General features: G+C 32.7%; 1 protein-coding gene across 1 annotated transcript; it reads right to left on the bottom strand.

Moving 5' to 3' along the window:
• Positions 1 to 5,674: 5,674 nt before the first annotated feature.
• On the bottom strand, positions 5,675 to 8,862 carry LOC120275111 (very-long-chain aldehyde decarbonylase GL1-10-like). Its single transcript, XM_039281608.1, has 5 exons — positions 8,505 to 8,862; positions 8,110 to 8,432; positions 6,307 to 6,454; positions 6,175 to 6,207; positions 5,675 to 6,011 (listed from the first exon to the last, which is right to left on the bottom strand). Exons 1-5 carry the CDS (start codon positions 8,832 to 8,834, stop codon positions 5,940 to 5,942), a joined length of 906 nt encoding a protein of 301 aa, XP_039137542.1. The 5' UTR covers positions 8,835 to 8,862; the 3' UTR covers positions 5,675 to 5,939.
• Positions 8,863 to 20,628: the final 11,766 nt, after the last annotated feature.

Here is a 20,628-nt window from a genome sequence, read left to right as displayed (position 1 = left end):
TTAAGATTACAAAGTGACCATATTTCATCTATTTTGCCTAAAAAGGTAATTTTTATATACTTAGATAACCCTTGGGTTAATTTTTTATTAATAATTATATTAAATTATTAGTTTATATTAATAATTGTATTATGTCATAATTATTAATTATATTAATAATTGTGCTAAGTACTGACCGGTGCAAGTTTGATCGTCTTACTTTGTACTAATTACTGAACGGTGCAGGTTTAACAGACCTACTTTATATTAATTATTGGTCGGTGCAGGTTAGACCAACGATGTAGATTTAACCATCCTACTTTATGCTAATTACTAATCATGCAAGTTTGACCATCCTACTTTGTACTAAATACTGACTAGTACAGATTTAATCGTCCTATTTTGTACTAATTACTGACTAGTGCATGTTTGACCATCATATTTTCTAATATTTTCGGAATATGTGTTTTATAAAAAGCGTAAAAAGATATAACTTAACTATTATTTTTCTAATATAAATTTTTTTAAAAAATTTTTAAAAACTATTAACGACAATGATACTTGCCCGTTAAGAAATTTTTAAAAAGAAAAACAGGAGAGAATCTCCCGTTTTCTAATTTTAAAAATAAAAAAAAACATGTAAACGGAAGAAACTCTCCCGTTCACATTTTTTAATTAAAAAAATAGAAAACGGGAAAGCTTCTTCCGTTTTTCTATATTTTTAAAAAAATAAAAATTGAAAAATGGGTAAAATTTTCTCATTTTTCCTCCAAAATGAGTATTCGGTAAATAATCTAGAACATGAGTATTTCAGTTTTTTGCAATATTAAAAAAAAACCGTCTATAAACATTAAATCAGATTCTTTTTTTAATTTCCAATTTGAATATTTCCTCATTTTCTCAAACTTTAATTATTGTGACTAAAATACCCCTAACAAAAACACACTATGTATATTCTAATGGATGATATTAATCGGCCAATAAGTTTGATCTTGGAAGGACCATGCAAAAACATGGAAAAATAGCATGGGCTCGGTCTTTGGGCACTGTATAATTATATTTGTGGTACATGGATTTTAACTCCCACACGTTCCGCAATGATGTCATGTATAATGTTATTGATGATGTCGCACCACACTATCTCCAGTTAAAGCATTAGAATGGATTAATTGGTGCACAGAGAGATTGGCAATCCAATTGTAAGTATGGTAAACTAGTTTAGAGCAAGGGTGGTATTCTTGCTATTGTTTTATTCAATCTAGTCCCTGAGTCTAGCTATTCTGAATTTCTCGAGAAATGTGATAATCTTTCTCCAAGGGAGTGGACCCGTCCGAATGTGAAGTTCGAGTTCATTTCCTCTCTAATCTCGACCTCGGAGAGACCCGGACTACCTCCAGATTAATGGCAGGGTCCTCATAATTGCACCACAGGCGAAGAATGGCATTTATGTTTGGCAGATAAATAATCCGCTTTATTTCAAATTAAAAAGAACACCACGAAAAGGCCCTTTGGTAAGCAATATAACATCATCACTATCCAAATACGGTTTAACTATAATTTGATAAGGCGTTCACGGATTCACAAATCTTTGGTTCAATTTCAAGTTCTTTATTACCTTGTTTCCGAGGGGATATGACTTCCTTCATTTATTTAAGTCTCGTGTATTGTATTTCCTAAATGATTTTGGTTTTATTTCAGTTAACAATGTAATTCGCGATGTCTCTTATTTTGTTAGCAGCCTTTAACAACTTGTTATTGATGTATCACAAGATTTTAATATTCAATACAATCTATATTAATCTTCTTATATTCAATATCACTTTTTTTTTATTCTGTTTTAGAATCGGATATGTTTCCATGTGTATTTATCATATGTATTTACGGTTAATTTGAATTTTATATGTATGATTCGCTTTATAGTATTTATAAGAAGATATTGTATAACGTATATCGGTAGTTGTTGTAAATTGTACTCTGGAAGTTATTTCTGTTGTCATGTATGTCGAAAGCTATTTATGCTAAAATGTTAATCGAAAGTAATAGCTTATTATGTTTAGTCTTATAATTTTTTTAATACAAACTGACACTAAGAGGAATGGTGCTCCAGGTCGGCTACGCATGTTCGTTACGCACACCTACGGAGATAGAGTTTGAATTTTTTTACAGCAATAATACATATTTTAATATTATTTTATTTGTCGGTACATCCTCTATTTTTTAGTCCTCCTTTCTAGGTTTTATAGGTTACCTTGATTGAGATGCCAAACTGATCACTGATCAGAGGGAAGGGGAAGGTGGATGCAGATGGTGCCACATGGACGGTGATGAGCGTCAAGGAACATCTGGTCATGTGCATCAGGGAGGGGACAGGAGAGGACAAAGAATGGCCCACGACGCACCACTCCACCAAGGGCAGGAACTTTAATTTAAATGGTTGTCGCTGATGGCAGCCATTGATTGGGCCACGTAGTGGTGGGCCCGGGGACGGCCATTCGATGGCTGCTATGTAACTATGATAATAAATGGGAAAGAAGATGGAAGGTGGTAGTTGTTTATTTATCATAGCATTGTCTTTCGATTCACATATGAGCACAACACAAGCATTGTAACACGTTACAAGCGGTTGAATTACAGTGTAAATATTTGTACTATTTTATGTTGATATTAAATAAAATAACATAAAAAATGTGATGTAATAAATAAAAAATTAAAAAATTACTACGATACAATTTAGAAGTCTTATTGCCATATACTTTTAATATTTTGCCCCACTCAATGAGTCAAATGGTCAATGACGAAAAAAAATACTAGATATGCTTTGTAATGTTATTTATTTGTTTTACAAAAAAAAGAAATTTGTAAGACAATGGTTTATAAAGTTTTTCTCTCATTTTTTTAATATTCACCACATATTTAATTTATAATTAATAAAAAAATAAATAAATTTTTTTCATAAATAATTCACTAAAATTATTTATTCATAAACTAAAAACAACAAATATTAGTTCATAATTAATCAATAAAAAAATTATTAGTCAAACAACATATAAAATCATTTTTAAAGAAAATGAAATAGCAAAACCCATCAAGCTGGAAGACACAATCAGCACTGTAAAACATAGTCTAGAGTTTTTTTATTTTGACTAGGATAGTTTTGTTATTTTATTGTATTGTAACTTGACAAAATTTTTGTTACATGATTTTCAGGTACAAAAAAATTATATTGTATTGTACTTATTATTTTTTGTGTTGTACTTTTATTTTATTTACAAAACAAACAAGTGATTTTAAAGTATAAAAAATCTATGTTGTGTTGTACTTATTACTTTTTTATGTGGTACTTTTACTTTATTTACAAAACAAATGTGTGAAAGAAAATATTTTACTATGCTATACCTCAAATTTTTATATATCAAATGACAACAATCACAACTTGCCCTGTCATTGAATGCAATAATAATTTTAAATGTAAATAATAAGAAAGAACCACCGGCCTAATGGCCTAGTGGTACCGGGTCCCCAAAAGTTTCATGGAGGTCGCGTGTTCGAGCCTTGCATCCACGCGATGCTTTTGGGCTCAGGTGAAAGGTCGTCTGCGAGGCGATGCCTCTGGCGCCTGTCCCTCGACTTCCTCAGCGTGGGGGACCGTGACGATGAGGGGCCGTGGCGTTTACTCGATCGCCCCGTGTCAAAAAAATAATAATAATAATAAGAAAGAAAATCTGAAAATTTTAAATAGGAAAGAAAGACGTGATGTGTTCATCATTTATATAGTCGTGGTTGACTCCACTTTTCCCCCTAAAATGCTTAATTTATAAAATAAATATTTTTTGTTCATAAAAAAAACATAATATTACACTTCTGTCTAAATAAATTTTTTTAAAAAATATTACAAAAAAAAATATCAAAATATGCATGTTCTGGATTATTTAGCAGAACCTACATTTTGGAGAAAAGCAGGAAAAATTCTTCTTTCTTTATTTTTTAAAAATAAAAAATAGTTTTAAAAAAAATAAATGAAAAAGGTGAAAACAGAAGTCACTTCTGTTTTCACTTTTTTATTTAAAAAGAAAAAGGAATAGAAGGATTCTACCGTTCACTTTTTGTTTTAAAAAAATATATAATATATAGATAATATCTGTATATGTCCGTTAGTCAATATTTTGTGGCCTCCTAACGGGCATATTACCGTTGCATAATTTGTTTCTTTATATAATCCCATTTCTCACTTCACATTTTATACCACCTACCCTCTATTCTAATTTTTCCCCTTCTAATTTTTATTTAAAACTTTTAATTGTCACATGTACTGGGTATTTACATTGATAATTTTTACGTGACCGCATTTCATCTATTTTGCCAAAAAAAAATATTTTTTATATTTAAATGACCTTTAAGTTAATTTTTGATTAATAATTGTATTAAATCATTAGTTTATATTAATAATTGTATTATGTCATAATTATTAATTGTATTAATAATTGTGCTAAGAAATGACCAGTGGTAGTTGCATGTTTGACCAACGATATAAGTTTGACAGTCTTACTTTATGCTAATTACTGATCAGTACAGGTTTGACCATTCTAAATACTAACCGGTGCAAGTTTAACCATTCTACTTTGTATTACAGGTTTGACCGTCTTACTTTGTACTAATTACTAATCGGTGCAGTTTAACCATTTGATGCATATTTGACCGTCCTATTTTGCACTAAATACTTAATAATAATTTTTGGCCAGTGCAAGTTTGGCCGTCTTATTTTCTAATATTTTCAGAATTTGTATTTTAAAAAATAAAATAAAATGTAAAAAAAAATTATAACTTAACTATTATTTTCTAATATAAATTTTTAAAAATAGGAGAACTTCCATTTTTTTATATTTAAAAAAAATAAATAATAATAATAAAAAAAGTTGAAAAAGAGGAAAGTTTTTCCGTTTTCCCCCAAAATGCGCATTCTGGTAAATAATCTTGAATATGGGTATTTTGGTAAAAAAAAATTACAATATTTACAAAAAACCGTCTATAAACATTAAATCAGATTTTTTTTTTTTTTTAATTTTTAATCTGAATTTTTCCTCATCTTCTCAAACTTTAATTATTGTGACTAAAATACCCCTAACAAAAACACACTATTGCTCTTTACCCAATCAAACAGAGAATAGCAAATGTGAAGCTTCTGAAGAAGGAACTTAATTGCAATAGTGTTAATTCAAGAATCAAGACTGTTTGGAACATGGAGGTTGATGGTAATTAGCTTGATGTGTTTTTTATAGCAGTTTATTCAATAATAAAAGCCTTGACCTCTTTTGACATATATATATATATATATATATATAGCGCATCAATTATCTACAAACATTACAAACGTTGTATCAACAGTTAAATTTCAATCCAATTTTTATAAACAGTATATTCACACATTATATATATATATATATATATATATAAGAAAAGAAAAGAAAATTCTGAATCATTTATACCAAGCCTTGCAATTTATGACACAGTATTGAATAAAGTAAGCATGATGTGACTCAAATTTAAATGATCATATTAAACCAGATTGCAACAAATGTAACTCCCACATTCTACAACAAAACAGAGTGGAGCATTTATGTTCTTTGGTCCTATGCTTGACATTCAAAGCTAGATCACAAAATGCATCTAACATGCAAGCATGAACACATGAAATACATAAGTTAATAAACACAATAAACAGATTATAGGAACTGAGTTCAGGATTGAAAAGAAGTTTGATGCATTCGATTAAAAGATCGGGATCAGGTAAAGCTTCAACCGGTTGGTTCAAAACCGGCTGTGTGTGCAAGTTTGTTGCACTGCGCTCAAGAGCAAGAATCAGGATGATGGATGTTATCATGAACATGGCATGAAGTACTGAACTAGTGAAGAAATTGGACCTCTTTACTGCACACAGGATTGTCACCAAAAATCCTTTTTGGCTAATCATGCTTCCCATTTTGGTTCAGCTTTGAGTCTCCATTCTGATCTTCTGTTCTCCATTTCTCCCTCAACTGTTTCAACATCGATGTAACAAAGTCAAACCGACATCAAATATAGTAACTGTTGTTCTTGTTGTATGTGTTTGATCCCTTATTCTATCATGACTCACAAAAGTAACAAGAATGAGTTTGATCATGATAATGCATTCAATGCGGTGACATGTAGAATTTATACCTTGGTGAGGTGTGCTTTCTGATATCGATAGCCCTGAAATGGTCCAAGGAAGTGATTGAATTATTATTATTATTATTAGGTATGGTTGGAATAAACAAGTTGATCTTAATGTAGTTATCTCACTTAACATACCTTGTCGGTCCCATAAATGTAGTCACAATAGGTAAATACAGACGCGAAGTTGCTTTGGCTCTGGCCTCCAACATAATGGTGATAATCATGGTATTCTGCACCACCGTAGAAGGGTATGAGCTTTGTCGGAGCAAATGGAAAATCATATCTGTTGGAGCCAGCAAAAGCCATAGATTAAGTCAATACATTACCCAAAAAGCCAAACAAAGTTACATATGAAAATCGAAGTCACAAGAATAAGGGAGATTCAAGAAACAAAGAAAAACAGAAGAGATGCAAGTGGATCTCCATATGCCACAGAAACCAATATTTAGATGGTATTACCACTTCCCATACGATAGCATAATGCACACAATGTTTAAGTGTTGAACATAACTTGAGAATTTTATAGTATTCTTCACAAGAAAGAAAATAACCTGATATCATTAATTTTGCCCCAAGTACAACATAGTTTTGATGTGAGTAGAGATACAAGTTGAATGATAAAATTTGTACGCAATATGCACAGGAAGATTCAGCAGGCAAAAAGGATACTACTGCTAACCACATGACTTTTATCTATTCAAGTTCTAGTTTGCATTTATTAACGCAGAAGGGATAACCCATCAGTAATAAGACCTCCATACTGTGTATTAACTATGATTAAAATTCTTTCCAAATTTACGGCTGCTAGATATGTAAACAGGTTTGAATCATTAAGGATCATCAACAGAGGCTACTTCCTTCTCGTGATTTGGTTGTAAAACTCCCTTTTCGAAGTTAAGAATAATTGGGAACAATTTAAAAAGAGTATAACAATATCTTATAAATCATTAAAGTTAAGTGATAGAATGAGCACAGCTCAATGACTTATGACGAAAGATAATCCTTCTAGCATACATGTTCATCTTGTCATTCACAAGAATGAAAGAAAATGTATTCAATCATGATGTGGCTTAGTACACTGGCAATATCAAACAAACAAAGATGCTTACCTATTAGTTTATCAGAAGATATTGAGGAAGGTAGACGAAGTGCATGAGGAAACTCATTAATACTGACAGGTTTTATGGGCACCTGATTGGTGACCAGACCTTATAAGAATATTTATTGAATTGATTTCTGTATAGAAAGCAATCACCTGATCCCAGGTATATCCTAGAAGAAGCAAAGTAGGACCCTCCTAAAAGTCCTCATTAAATCATTCATATGCATTCAAGTTCAGGAAATTCTTAGACTGAACTTAATGGAAGGTAATTATTTAAAAAGTAATTAATACTATCAACTGTTTCCTTGAAGCAAAACTAATACATGGTTAACTTCGGTTCAACAGAATATTCAACAATGAAATTTAAAAAAAAAAAAAAACTTGCATAAAACTATTGCTGACTTTTGACTGAACAAGTTACTAAATTTATATATGTACTATTCAACTTGCAGAACAAATATCCAAGTGTTACCTGATTAAATGAGATTTCAGAACAATTCATAAAGAATCAAAAGTACCGAGAATATTTGAGTTCATATAAGCATTTAGAAGATGGAACAAGCAACAATTGCACTCATTTTCTGATCAAAAGCAATGAAAGTGAAGAAGTGATAAACAAGAAGAAATTGAAATTTGTGTTTTTTATGCATATTTTTTTTAATATCAATTTCCTTCTTTTACTTCTCTTTTGTTCCAATTTCTCTCAATCATTAGAAATTAATCACAGAAAATTCATTTCATTACCTTTCAATCATTTTCCAAATATTTCTCATCAATTCAAACAAGTTTAAAATCGAATTGTGACAATGAAAAGGACTGATAATTCAGCAACTCACCCGCTGTGGGTCTCAATGGCTTCCATTTGGCGGAGAGCGATCCAAAGCCAGAAGGTGATCATATGCCCCGGCACCAACGCAGGCCCAACGAACGACGGAATCCCAAGAACCAACACCTCCGCCCAATGCGCGTATGGCGCGGCAAACCCTATAGGCGCCGTATACTCATGATGCACCTTATGGATCTTCTCATACCCCCATCCATGGTGCAGCGCCCGATGAATCCAATAATTCCCGTAATCCTCTATCAGGAAATACACCAGCAGCTGCGATCCGATCTCCCACAGTGACGGCAACGGCAACCCTGTCCTGATCCCCACCAACTGCTCACAAAACCAAGCATCAAAACCAAAATGACCCCAAATTCAAATGCAGATCGAGAGAAGGTAGTATACCTTGACGGAAGGGTAAGAGAGGACTTGAAGAGGGCCGACGGCGAGGATGAAGACGCGGACGACGGACAAGTAGCAGCGGAGAAAGGAGGAGGGGGAGAGATGGATCTTGGGCTGGAGCTTGAAGCGAGAGATTAGGGAAGGGAAGCAGAGCTCGACGAGGGCGACGGGGAGAGGTATCAAAGTGAAGATGATGAACAAGAAGGCGATGTTGATGTAGTAGATGTGGTAGTCCGGCACGGTGGCGGTGTAGCGGAACCAGAGGGTCTCTCCGGCGGTGAGATTCCGGCCGAGCGCCGCCGCCGCCTCCGAGATCGTCCCGTAGGGCAGCATCGCTGGCCGGAGAAGACGCTCGTGGTTTTGCAACGAGGTCCTTGAGATTTTGGGAAATTTATATTGGTTGGTTCTGTATGTTGTGCCCGAGTCATGGTTTACGTTATGTTGTGCCGCACACATGGCACAACGGGATTCGTTGATTGGTGAAATTCCAAACAAATGAGCTCACGCCACGTGTACGGTTGAGATTAATGAACGGAGTATGGTGGTAGTTTTGTGACGAGGTCCCCGTGTTTTTCGGGATTTATATTTGTAAATTGTTTTAAGTTGTGCGCGAGTAGAGGTTAATAGTTCCGGAGGAGCAAACGTGGATGGATGAGATTCGTTGATAGGTTCTGACTTTGGCCAATGAGGTAATGCCACGTTTACAGTATAAGTTAAGAAAGGACGGCCGTATGGAACATGAATGGATTAGATCTCATGGTAGCATTATTTTATTATTAAAAGGTGGTTTTTTTTGCATGTATACCCCTGAGAATCTCAATAATTTATTTAGTTGTTTAATCTCATACCCTAATTATATTATTATCCTTGTTCAATAACTTCTATTGCATGGCTTTTGTGTCACTCTACAAATTGGATTTTTTTTTTTTTAATTTTTTAATTTTTAAATAAATGGATTGTCACTAAAATAATATTTTGTCATTAAAAAATATATTTTTTGGAATAAGATAAGTTTGGGGCCAAAATATTAAATATTGACAAAATGATTCAAAATAAATAATGGAAAATAAGAAGCAAAGCAAGGGACAAAAAGGATGATATTTATTATAAACTTCATCAAGAATATTTTGTCATTAAGAAAAAATATTTTGGAATAAGAATAGTATGGGTCCAAAATATTAATTATTGAGAAAATTATTTACAATAAATAATGGAAATAAGAAGCAAATCAAGGGACAAAAATGATGATATTAGTTATAAATTACATCAAAATTAATTGGCCAACCACTTTGATAATTGAACTATATTGTTGATATAATTTTTATTTATTTTCTACTTTTAAATAAATGGATTGTCATAAAATAATATTTTTCCATTAAAGGAAATATTTTGGAATAAGAAGTTTGGGACCAAAATATTAAATATTGAGAAAATTATTCAAAATAAATAATGGAAGATAACAAGCAAATCAAGGGACGAAAAGGATGATATTTATTATAAATTCCATCAACAATTAACAGGCTACCCACTTTGATAATTGAACAATATTGTTGATATAATTTTTAATTTTTAATTTTTAAATGTATTTGTATTTGAGAATTTTCAATTATGAAACATAATATAATAATTAGTGTCGGTTCACGAACTAATGGTTGATTGCCTAGTTTCAAAACCATGCAAGTCCCTGATTTTACAACTATGTATATGTTTTTTTTATGAATTTAGAGTTTAGGATCAAATTGATATAAAAATTTAATTTATAACTTATATTTGTTTGTGCTTGAGATTTTTTTCAATTTTTTTAAATATTATGTAGTTTAAAGGTGTCCATATTTTTTTAGAGTATTTATGTCTTTTGAATGAATTGAACTGCTCGTCTATGATGATATTTATTATTGTCAAGCATTTCAAACTCTCACAAGTGATTCAAGCTCAAACTCAAAATTTGAAGCTTTAAACCTATTCCAATTTTTGAAAAATAACGTAAATTTTAAATTTATATTTTTTTTTATTTACATAATTATTGATTATTTCAATTACCTATGATAATCCTTCAATTTATTTTTAAAAAAAAATAATTTTATAAAAAGAAATAGTTTAGAATCTGCTCAACTGCTTTTAAAAATTTGGAAAAATATAGACAATTTAATTTAGAAGAGTTTCTAATCTTCTTCAAATGCAAATGTTTTATAACATGATGATTGAAAATTTTGAAAGTTTGAAAAAAGTTTTTTTATTTTTTATTTTTAGCCATTCATCCATCAATCTTTAGAATTAGTAGTTATCAACCCTATAAAAAAAAAATAGATTTCTCTAATAAATATTTTTATAAATAAATATTTAAATATAAAATCACTTATTTAAACCTCTAACCGTTATTTCAACTCGTATTAGTAAAGTTTGAAATGTTCTACTTAATTTTTAAGAACTTCACAATTTAAATACTTGAGTAAAAAATTTTAAAAAATGACTTCATTTTTTTTTTTTAATTTCAATTTCCAAAAACACACTTACAAACCAAATCTATATTAGTCCGAGATAGGGTTCATTTCATCTATAAAAAAGGTAAAAAAAAAAGTAACTTCAAATAGTTCTATGATTGTGAGCATGGGGTTTATAATAATTGTGTACACAGCCTTGCTGTGCCAATCCATATGTTTTGGCCGGAACATGCACGAGGTTGGGTCATGCTACCTACGGATCCCTAGCAACTAGGTCATGTCGAGCACGGACCCATCGTGTCGGGCCATCTCACCGTGTTGTGTTGTGTCGTGTCAGGCCATCTCGCCAATTAGAAGCGATATGATCTGATTTAATGTTATATAGTTCGAAGTTTATTTTGGTGTGTATTGCTTACGTAGTGGGTTGCCGTGTTGTGTTGTGTCGTGTCAGGCCATCTCGCCAATTAGAATCGATATGATCTGATTTAATGTTATATAGTTCGAAGTTTATTTTGGTGTGTATTGCTTACGTAGTGGGTTGCACACTAAAATGAGTCTCTACCCCAAAGACCATGTTACTTATATGTACATAAACTCTCTCTCAATTAGATGGCTTCATTACATAACCCTTGATTGAAGCTTAGCGTCCTCATCAAACCCCAGTGTGAAGCTAACCAGCCTAAACACCAAGTCCGAGTTCAACTAGGACCCAGTACGAAGGCAACCAGTTCCCTTGGCCACAACATGAAGCCAATCAGCCCGAATCTCAAATGGCCCATCTCAATGAAAACACAAATGTTGAACACAAAGATGGGTATGCACGTTAAAAGACCAACATAGTAACGGTAGTTGCTCATCATTTATATGCACATGAACTCTCTCAATTAGTTGATGTAGATACATGGAATGGGTTCATTACATGACAACTTCAATTGAAGCCTGATGCCCTCATCAAGCCATAGCGTGAAACCAACCAGCCCTAGACACCAACTCTGAGTTCATCTACAACCCCAGCACAAAACCAACCAGTCCCCTCGGCTCCACACAGCCCATTTCAATGAAAGCACCAATTTTGGACACACAAATGGGTCAACATCCCAAAAGACCAACCTAATAAGAGTTACCCACCACTTCTATGTACATAAACTCACTCTTAATTAACCGATATAGAACTAAAAATGGGATGGATTCATTACATAACACCCTCAATTGAAGCCTAACACTCTCATAGTCCTAGCGCAAAACCAGCCAACCTAGCCACTAGCCTCGAGTTCATCTAAAACCCCAACAAAATCAGTCAGTCCCACACTGTAATACCATGAACCTTTGGATAATTACTGGAAAAATATATTTAGGGTATTACTACAGTTGCAGTAAGATTTTTCTACAGAGTAATCTTGTTGAGAAACCCCAAGTGGAAAAAAATAAGGACCTAAGTGTAAAAGTTTTTAAAAGATTTTGGGTTAAAGAGTAATAGAAAAAGGATTGATATAAAATATTTCTGAAAAATAAAAGGACTGAAAAGGTAAGATGGAGGGATCTTTTTGAAATGTTGTGTTATAATCCAGGGACCATTGGATAATTTGAAAGGACCTTTTTAAGAATACTATTTCATAATTCAAGGACCATTTGGGGAGTTTTTCAGGGACTGGTTTTGTAAGAAGTTAAGTTTTTGAGGGACTAAAAAGTGAATTTCGGCTGAAGAGTTAATTGAGAGAAAAAAATCTAGACTTTTTGATGATTGTTCATCTTCTTCTCCACCATTTTTGCTACTGATAACCCGAGAGTTAGAGAAAAGAGTGAGAGATTTGGAGAGAAATTGGAAGAGATAAAGCTTGGTATTTGGAGAGAAGAATGGATGAAGTATTATTTGGTAAAGTATTTTTGATGATTTATTTGTTGGTATACTTGAATGTATGTGTGTGTATTTTGGATTGAGAAATGTAATTTTTCTTGAGAAAGAAGAAGGATTTATGATGAAAAATGATGAGTTATTGTTAATAAGAGTTATTGCTTTCGATTTTGGTTGGAAAAAAACACTCATATTTGAGTTGGAATTTGCTTGAAATGGAGGTGAGTTCTCGGGATTCTTTCGTAGTATTCTTGTAGCACGAGATTAGGGTTTGGTTTGATTAATTAAGTTGATAATTATGATGATTAGGAGGTTAATGATAATGGTTAGATTGAAATGGGTTGAGTTAGTCCAATTGATTTGATTAGATCAAACCAAGTTGGATTGAATTGATTGAGTTGAATTGATTTGGTTGAGTTGAGTTGATTTGGTTGAGTTGGGCTTGATCAAATCAAGTTGAGATGGGTTGGGTTTTGGTTCAGTTGATTTTTGGGTTAAGGGTTTTGGACTGAACCAAGTTGGTTCAATGGATTTTTGAATAAGAATTGAGTTGGTTCAAGCTGGTTCGAGTGAAATTAAGTTTGGTTCGAGTGCGATTAAGGTTGGTTCAGATTGATTCGCGATGTTTAGCTCTGAGCGAGTTTGTTTAAATACAACTGAAAGGCAATTGGACTATGCAAGGTCGGGGTTTTTAACCGATTGGAGTGAGTGGGCCGATAGAGTCTATTATTGTTTCTTGTATTTTCTTTTTGAGTTTAAATATGTTATTTATTTTTATTATATTATTACTATTGGGTGTTGTTCGGGTCTTGAGAGGGAGTTCCGGATCTAGGAAGGAACCCAAGGACACTGAGTGAGTTGAGTAGTGGCTATTATTTTTTTAATATTAATTATTATTATTATTTTTGAAATAATTGTTTAATAACTAGTATTTTTGGAAATAATTATTTAAGTATTTCATTTTATCATGTTTAATTTGCGTATAAGGTTAAAAATATATGTATATTTACTTGCTAGTTGATGTTCACGACAATCGTATTGATACATCGGGTTTCAGTATAATTATACGTGTTGTGAATAGTGAAAAATACATGTATATGTGATTTAATTATTCAATTCATGTATTTATTTTTGATGGTTATATATGCTTTGATTTGGAATGATTTGTGAAATCATGTGAGCATTTTAAAATGTTTTACCAACAATATTTGTGGAATTGGTTTTTCATTCTCGGAATAGGAATGGTATCGTGGATCTGGATTTTATTGGTTTTATGCATTGTTATACTTTTGACATTGGCTTTGTGGAAATGATGTTTATTTTCGTGATGTGAATGCTTGTCTTGGATAAGGATCCTATGATGTGATTTATCTGATTGTTTTATTCTTTCGTATTTACATGTTGGTTTGGATGGTGACGGGCTGAGGCCCGACTCATCGATAGTGGGTCCCCAGGGCCGCTTTTAGAGGTGGCGTGGTGGACACGAGTGTTGATTTGTCAGGATCGGGTGGGAGGCGTAGAGCCACGATTGGATTATCGTCGGGATCCCGAGTCGCACATGGGACCGATGGGCCCGACGTCGAGGTGCGAAGACCTTGGCGGCTCCCAACCTAGTCGCGACGCGGCTAAGTGGGGGAGAGTTTTTCAGTCGTGGAATTGAGAATGGATTTTTATATTACTTGTTATTTTGGGTTGTGATGAGGCGAAGCCCATTTGTACCGCTCTTAGGGAGGCGAGTCTCTCAGCAACAATTTGGATTTTCTTAGAAAATTGATTTGATATTGATTTGTGATGAATTTATGTTTCAAAAGTTCTTTAAAAATGTATTTTGCTAGAATTCTGGTATTTTGGAAAAATTGGAAATTATTTGAAAAAGTTGGTATTTATATACTTCATATATATACTGTATTTGAGTATTTGAAATTATTAAGCCACTACCGACCAACTCGAATGTCTTTGTCAGACTCGAGGGAGCAAGACCCTAGATTGCACTGTTCAAGTTTAGAGCTAGTCGGGGTTAAGTCCAAGAGCTAGATGGGTCCCATACTTTTCTTTATATTTGTTGGTATCGTGATCTTGTAGCGGTTGTACTCCACAAATTTGAGTTATTATATTTGTTGTATTTATGTATTTGAATCTACGAGTTGGTGTAAAGTTGTAAATTGTAATTTGTAAGCTGATTTGGTTTTCGAGAGGTGTCGGGGTTTTCAGTTAAAAGAAATTTTTAAGCGATGGGTGCCACATTCTACCTCGGTAGAAGGGGTGGGTGTGACATCTTTTGTAGTATCGGAGTCGTAGGTTGAGATATCCCACGGTTGGTAGAGATCACGGGTTGTGATCCGAGCCCTAAGTTTAGAAGTCGTGTCTAGACTTAGAGGGTTAGTAGTGATTAGGCAGAAAGTTAAGGGGCCCAGTAGAAGTATTTAGAGTCTCGATCGGGTTAAAACCTAAGTTGCGTATTGGGATTGAGGGGACCCGATAGTAGGTTTTGACATTTTGAGACAAAGAGATGAGTAGTGTCTTGTGATCGGGATCATGGGTTGAGATATTTGACGGAATTGTTTTTATCCAAAATGAGTTGACTTGAATATGCCAAAGAAGGGTGTTTAGCATGCTCTTTGTTGACTGATACATAGTGATTTGCAGTGTGATTATCTACTATTGAGCTGATTACTAGCAAGAGAAACAGATCTTGGAAGAAGTAAAATGAGATTAGATGATATCGAGTTAATGTATGCTAGAAATTTCGAGGGACGAAATTTTCTTAAGGGGAAGGATTATGTAATACCATGAACCTTTGGATAATTCTTTGGAAAAAAATATTTAGGGTATTACTACGAGTTGCGATGAAGATTTTTTTCTACGAGTAATCTTGTTGAGAAACCCCAAGTGGAAAAAAATAAGGACCTAAGTGTAAAAAGTTTTTAAAAAGATTTTTGGGTTAAAGAGTAATAGAAAAAAAGGATTGATATAAAAATATTTCTGAAAAATAAAGGACTGAAAGGTAAGATGGAGGGATCTTTTTTGAAATGTTGTGTTATAATCCAGGGACCATTGGATAATTTGAAAGGACCTTTTAAGAATACTATTTCATAATTCAAGGACCATTTGGGAGTTTTTCAGGGACTGGTTTGTAAGAAGTTAAGTTTTGAGGGACTAAAAGTGAATTTCGGCTGAAGAGTTAATTGAGAGAAAAAAATCTAGACTTTTTGATGATTGTTCATCTTCTTCTCCACCATTTTGCTACATGATACCCGAGAGTTAAAAGAAAAAAGAGTGAGAGATTTGGAGAGAATTGGAAGAGATAAAAGCTTTCGGTATTTGGAGAGAAGAATGGATGAAGTATTATTTGGTAAAGTATTTTTGATGATTTATTTGTTGAGTATACTTGAATCGTATGTGTGTGTATTTTGGATTGAGAAATGTAATTTTTTTCTTGAGAAAGAAGAAGGATTTATGATGAAAAAAATGATGAGTTATTGTTAATAAGAGTTGTTGCTTCAATTTTGGTTGGAAAAAAACACTTGTATTTGAGTTGGAATTTGCTTGAAATGGAGGTGAGTTTGCTTAGGATTCTTCTGTAGTATTCTGTAGCATCGAGATTAGGGTTTGGTTTGATTAATTAAGTTGATAATTATGATGATTAGGAGGTTAATGATAATGGTTAGATTGAAATGGGTTGAAGTTAGTCCAAATTGATTTGATTAGATCAAACCAAGTTGGATTGAATTGATTGAGTTGAATTGATTTGGTTGAGTTGAGTTGATTTTGGTTGAGTTGGGCTTGATCAAATCAAGTTGAGATAGGGTTGGGTTTGGTTCAGTTGATTTTTGGGTTAAGGGTTTTGGACTGAGACCAAGTTGGTTCAATGGATTTTTGAATAAGAATTGAGTTGGTTCAAGCTGGTTCGGTGAAATTAAGTTTGGTTCGATGCAATTAAGGTTGGTTCGATTGATTCAGCGATGTTTAGCTCTGAGTCGAGTTTTGTTTTAAATACAGCCGAAAGGCAATTGACTATCACGAGTCGGGGTTTTAACCGATTGGAGTGAGTGGGCCCAATGAGAGTCTATTATTGTTTTTCAGTATTTTCTTTTTGAGTTTAAATATGTTATTTATTTTTTTATTATATTATTACATTAGGGTGTTGTTTCGGGTCTTGAGAGGGAGTTCAGGATCTAGGGAAGGAACCCAAGGGACACCGAGTGAGTTGGTAGTGGCTATTATTTTTTTAATATTAATTATTATTATTATTTTGAAATAATTGTTTAATAACTAGTATTTTTGGAAATAATTATTTAAGTATTTCATTTTATCATGTTTAATTTTGCGTATAAGGTTAAAAATATATGTATATTTACTTGCCGTTGATGTTCCCCGACAATCGTATTGATACATCGGGTTTCAGTATAATTATACGTGATTTGTGAATAGTGAAAATACATGTATATGTGATTTAATTATTCAATTCATGTATTTATTTTTTTGATGGTTATATATGCTTTTGATTTGGAATGATTTGTGAAATCATGTGAGCATTTTAAAAATGTTTTACCAACAATATTTGTGGAATTGGTTTTCATTCCCGGAATAGGAATGGTATCATGGATCTGGATTTTCTTGGTTTTATGCATTGTTATACTTTTGACATTGGGCTTTTGTGGAAATGATGTTTATTTTTCGTGATGTGAATGCTTGTCCCGGATAAGGATCCTATGATGTGATTTATACTGATTGTTTTATTCTTTGTATTTACGTGTTGGTTTGGATGGTGACGCGGGCTAAGGCCCGACTCATCGATAGTGGGTCCCCACGGGCCGCCTTTTAGAGGTGGCGTGGTGGACTCGAGTGTTGATTTGTCAGATCGGTGGGAGCGTAGAGCTCGATTGGATTATACATCGGGATCCCGAGTCACCACATGGGGACCGAGTGGGCTGACGTCGAGTGCGAAGACTTTGGCGGCTCCCAACCCTAGTCGCGACCGGCTAAGTGGGGAGAGTTTTCAGTGTGGAATTGAGAATGGATTTTTATATTACTTGTTATTTTGGGTTGTGATGAGGGGCAGGCCCACTTTGCCGCTCTTAGGAGGCGATCTCTCACAACAATTTGGATTTTCTTAGAAAAATTGATTTGATATTGATTTGTGATGAATTTATGTTTCAAAAGTTCTTTAAAAAAATGTATTTTGCTAGAATTACGGTATTTTGGAAAAAAATTGGAAATTATTTGAAAAAAAGTTGGTATTTATATACTCATATATATATCTTTGTATTTGAGTATTTGAAATTATTAAGTCACTACTGACCAACTGAATGTCTGTATGCTGCAGGAGCAAGACCCTAGATTCACTGTTCAAGTTTAGAGCTAGTCAGGGTTAAGTCCAAGACTGCAGTGGGTCCCATACTTTTCTTTTATATTTGTTGGTATCGTGATCTTGTAGCGATTGTACTCACAAATTTGAGTTATTATATTTGTTGTATTTATGTATTTGAATCCCTGCGATTGGTGTAAAGTTGTAAATTGTAATTTGTAGCTCGATTTGGTTTTACGAGAGGGTGTCGGGTTTCAGGTTAAAAGAAATTTTTTTAAGCGATGGGTGCCACATTTACCTCGGTAGAAGGGGTGGGTGTGACACACACGGCTCATCTCAATGAAAGCATCAAATGTTAGACATAGAGATGAATTTGCATCTCAAAAGATTAATCTAATCAGAGGTTGCCCACCATTTATATATACATATACTCTCTCTCTCTCATTTATATATACATACTCTCTCTCTCTCTCTCTCTCTCTCTCTCTCTCTCTCACTCACACACACACACACACACACACACACACACACACACACACAAACACACAGAGTTAGCTGAAATAGGATTATACATGAGTTCATTACATAGTGTTTATGTGGCAATATGACCATCTTGCCCATTACAAGCTGCGTGACCTACCCACCTACCGATTACAAGCAACATGACCTAATTTAATACTATGTGTATAAAGTTCATTTTCCAATGTATTGTTTTATGTAGCGTTCATGCAGCAATGTGGCCATCTTGAAGACTACAAACTGCATGAACAGATTGACACCTGTTTTTCTGAGCCACACATAACAATGTCCAGAGTGTTCCGGGCCAACATGACACCTTTGACACCTTTGGAACTTATAAATGAAAGCATTATATATAACATGACACGGTTGACACCTTTGAAAGTAGTAAATATACCTTGCTATATACAACGGTGGGTTTAATTTTGATAGTTTATTGTAAATAGATGAAATTTCTTTTTTCGTAAAATATTTATTTTGTGAAAAACACGGAATCAAACCTCAAAACCCATGTAAAATGAAAATACATACATTCCTAATTTTTTCCGAATAAAAAACATTAATCTCCCCTTTTAAAAAAAAATATTAATAAATAAAATTAATAGTTTATATTGGCAATATTGCCATGTATTTCATATTTGAAATTTTATTTAATGTTAATGTAGTTATATTTCAATGACATAATAACTTATGTGTTATATGGCACATCGTGCTACGTCATTAACTTGGAAAATGTATTTCTCTTTTTTTTTTTTTCCCAATAGCTTGCATAACACAATTTACCATGTCTTATGTGAAGTTGCATTTAATAAAAGATAAATTTTAACTCTCTGTTTGTCAAAAGTTATTTTTAAAAAAAAACCTTTCATTTTTTAAAATTATTTTAAATTCTGTAAAAATTAATTAATTAATAATTCAAAATTTATTTTAAAATTTAGAATTTTTGGTAATTTTAACATTATTTATTAATTTTTACAAACTTTAGAAAATTTTAGAAACTTTCTTATCATGTTATATCTATTTTATAAATTTTAAAAATTTTAAGACAAACGATTTAAAAAGAAATTAAAAATAAAACCATAATTTTATGTTTAAAAACAAAATACAATGCGGCAGCTAACGTGACAGTTAACGTGAGTTATGTCACACTAGTTATATGAAATATATATATATATATATATAAAATAAAAAAACATATTTTTTCCATTTGATGATGTGGCATGTATCATGTGCACATGAGCAACCGCATTATTGAAATATATCCACATTAACATTAAATAAGTTTTAAAATATGAAATCTACACCAGAGTTCAATGACTAATAGTACACAAAATTTATGCCCGTAAACCACTAAATTAAATAAATATATAATAAAAAAAATATATAATACATCATATTTTTAATTATAAAAAATATTAATTTCATGAATAAGCCAATAAGACGTATTCATCGACCGCAAACATGAGACATCCACACAGATGATTCATTTCATTCATATCCACAGATGTTTGTAATTTATATCACTATTGCCACAAAAAAAAAAATTAACATAAAAACCACTTAATTTATTTCAGATTACACATATAGCCATAATGATCTATTTTAAAACGGTTTTTAGTGAGCTTACTGATGTGGCGCTGACATGGTACTAATATGGCGCCGAAAACCATCTTAAAACATGTCATTATAACCACACGTGCAACCGGAGAAAAGTAGTTTTTGTGTTACAAAAAAAAAATTGTGATCACAACATTATAAAATACAAACATTTGTGGTTATGAGTGAAATTAACCCTCCACACATACGATGAAAAGTAAGAAAAAGAGAGATATTAAGAAAAAGAAAAAAAAAACCAGGGACGATGAATATTGATCGAACAACCCATCCGCATTCATAGATTTTAAATTTACAGAAGTTCATAAAATATGAGAGAGAGAGAGAGAGATAAAATCTAAATGCATGGAAGCATTGAACTATTTGTGAAAAGGTATTTGTTCAAAGTGAGAG

The sequence above is a fragment of the Dioscorea cayenensis genome, chromosome 14 (genome assembly GCF_009730915.1).
Source record: "Dioscorea cayenensis subsp. rotundata cultivar TDr96_F1 chromosome 14, TDr96_F1_v2_PseudoChromosome.rev07_lg8_w22 25.fasta, whole genome shotgun sequence".
NCBI classification, from domain to species: domain Eukaryota; kingdom Viridiplantae; phylum Streptophyta; class Magnoliopsida; order Dioscoreales; family Dioscoreaceae; genus Dioscorea; species Dioscorea cayenensis.
Note: the sequence above shows the minus strand (reverse complement) of the source record. Positions and strands in the feature narration are given on the sequence as shown.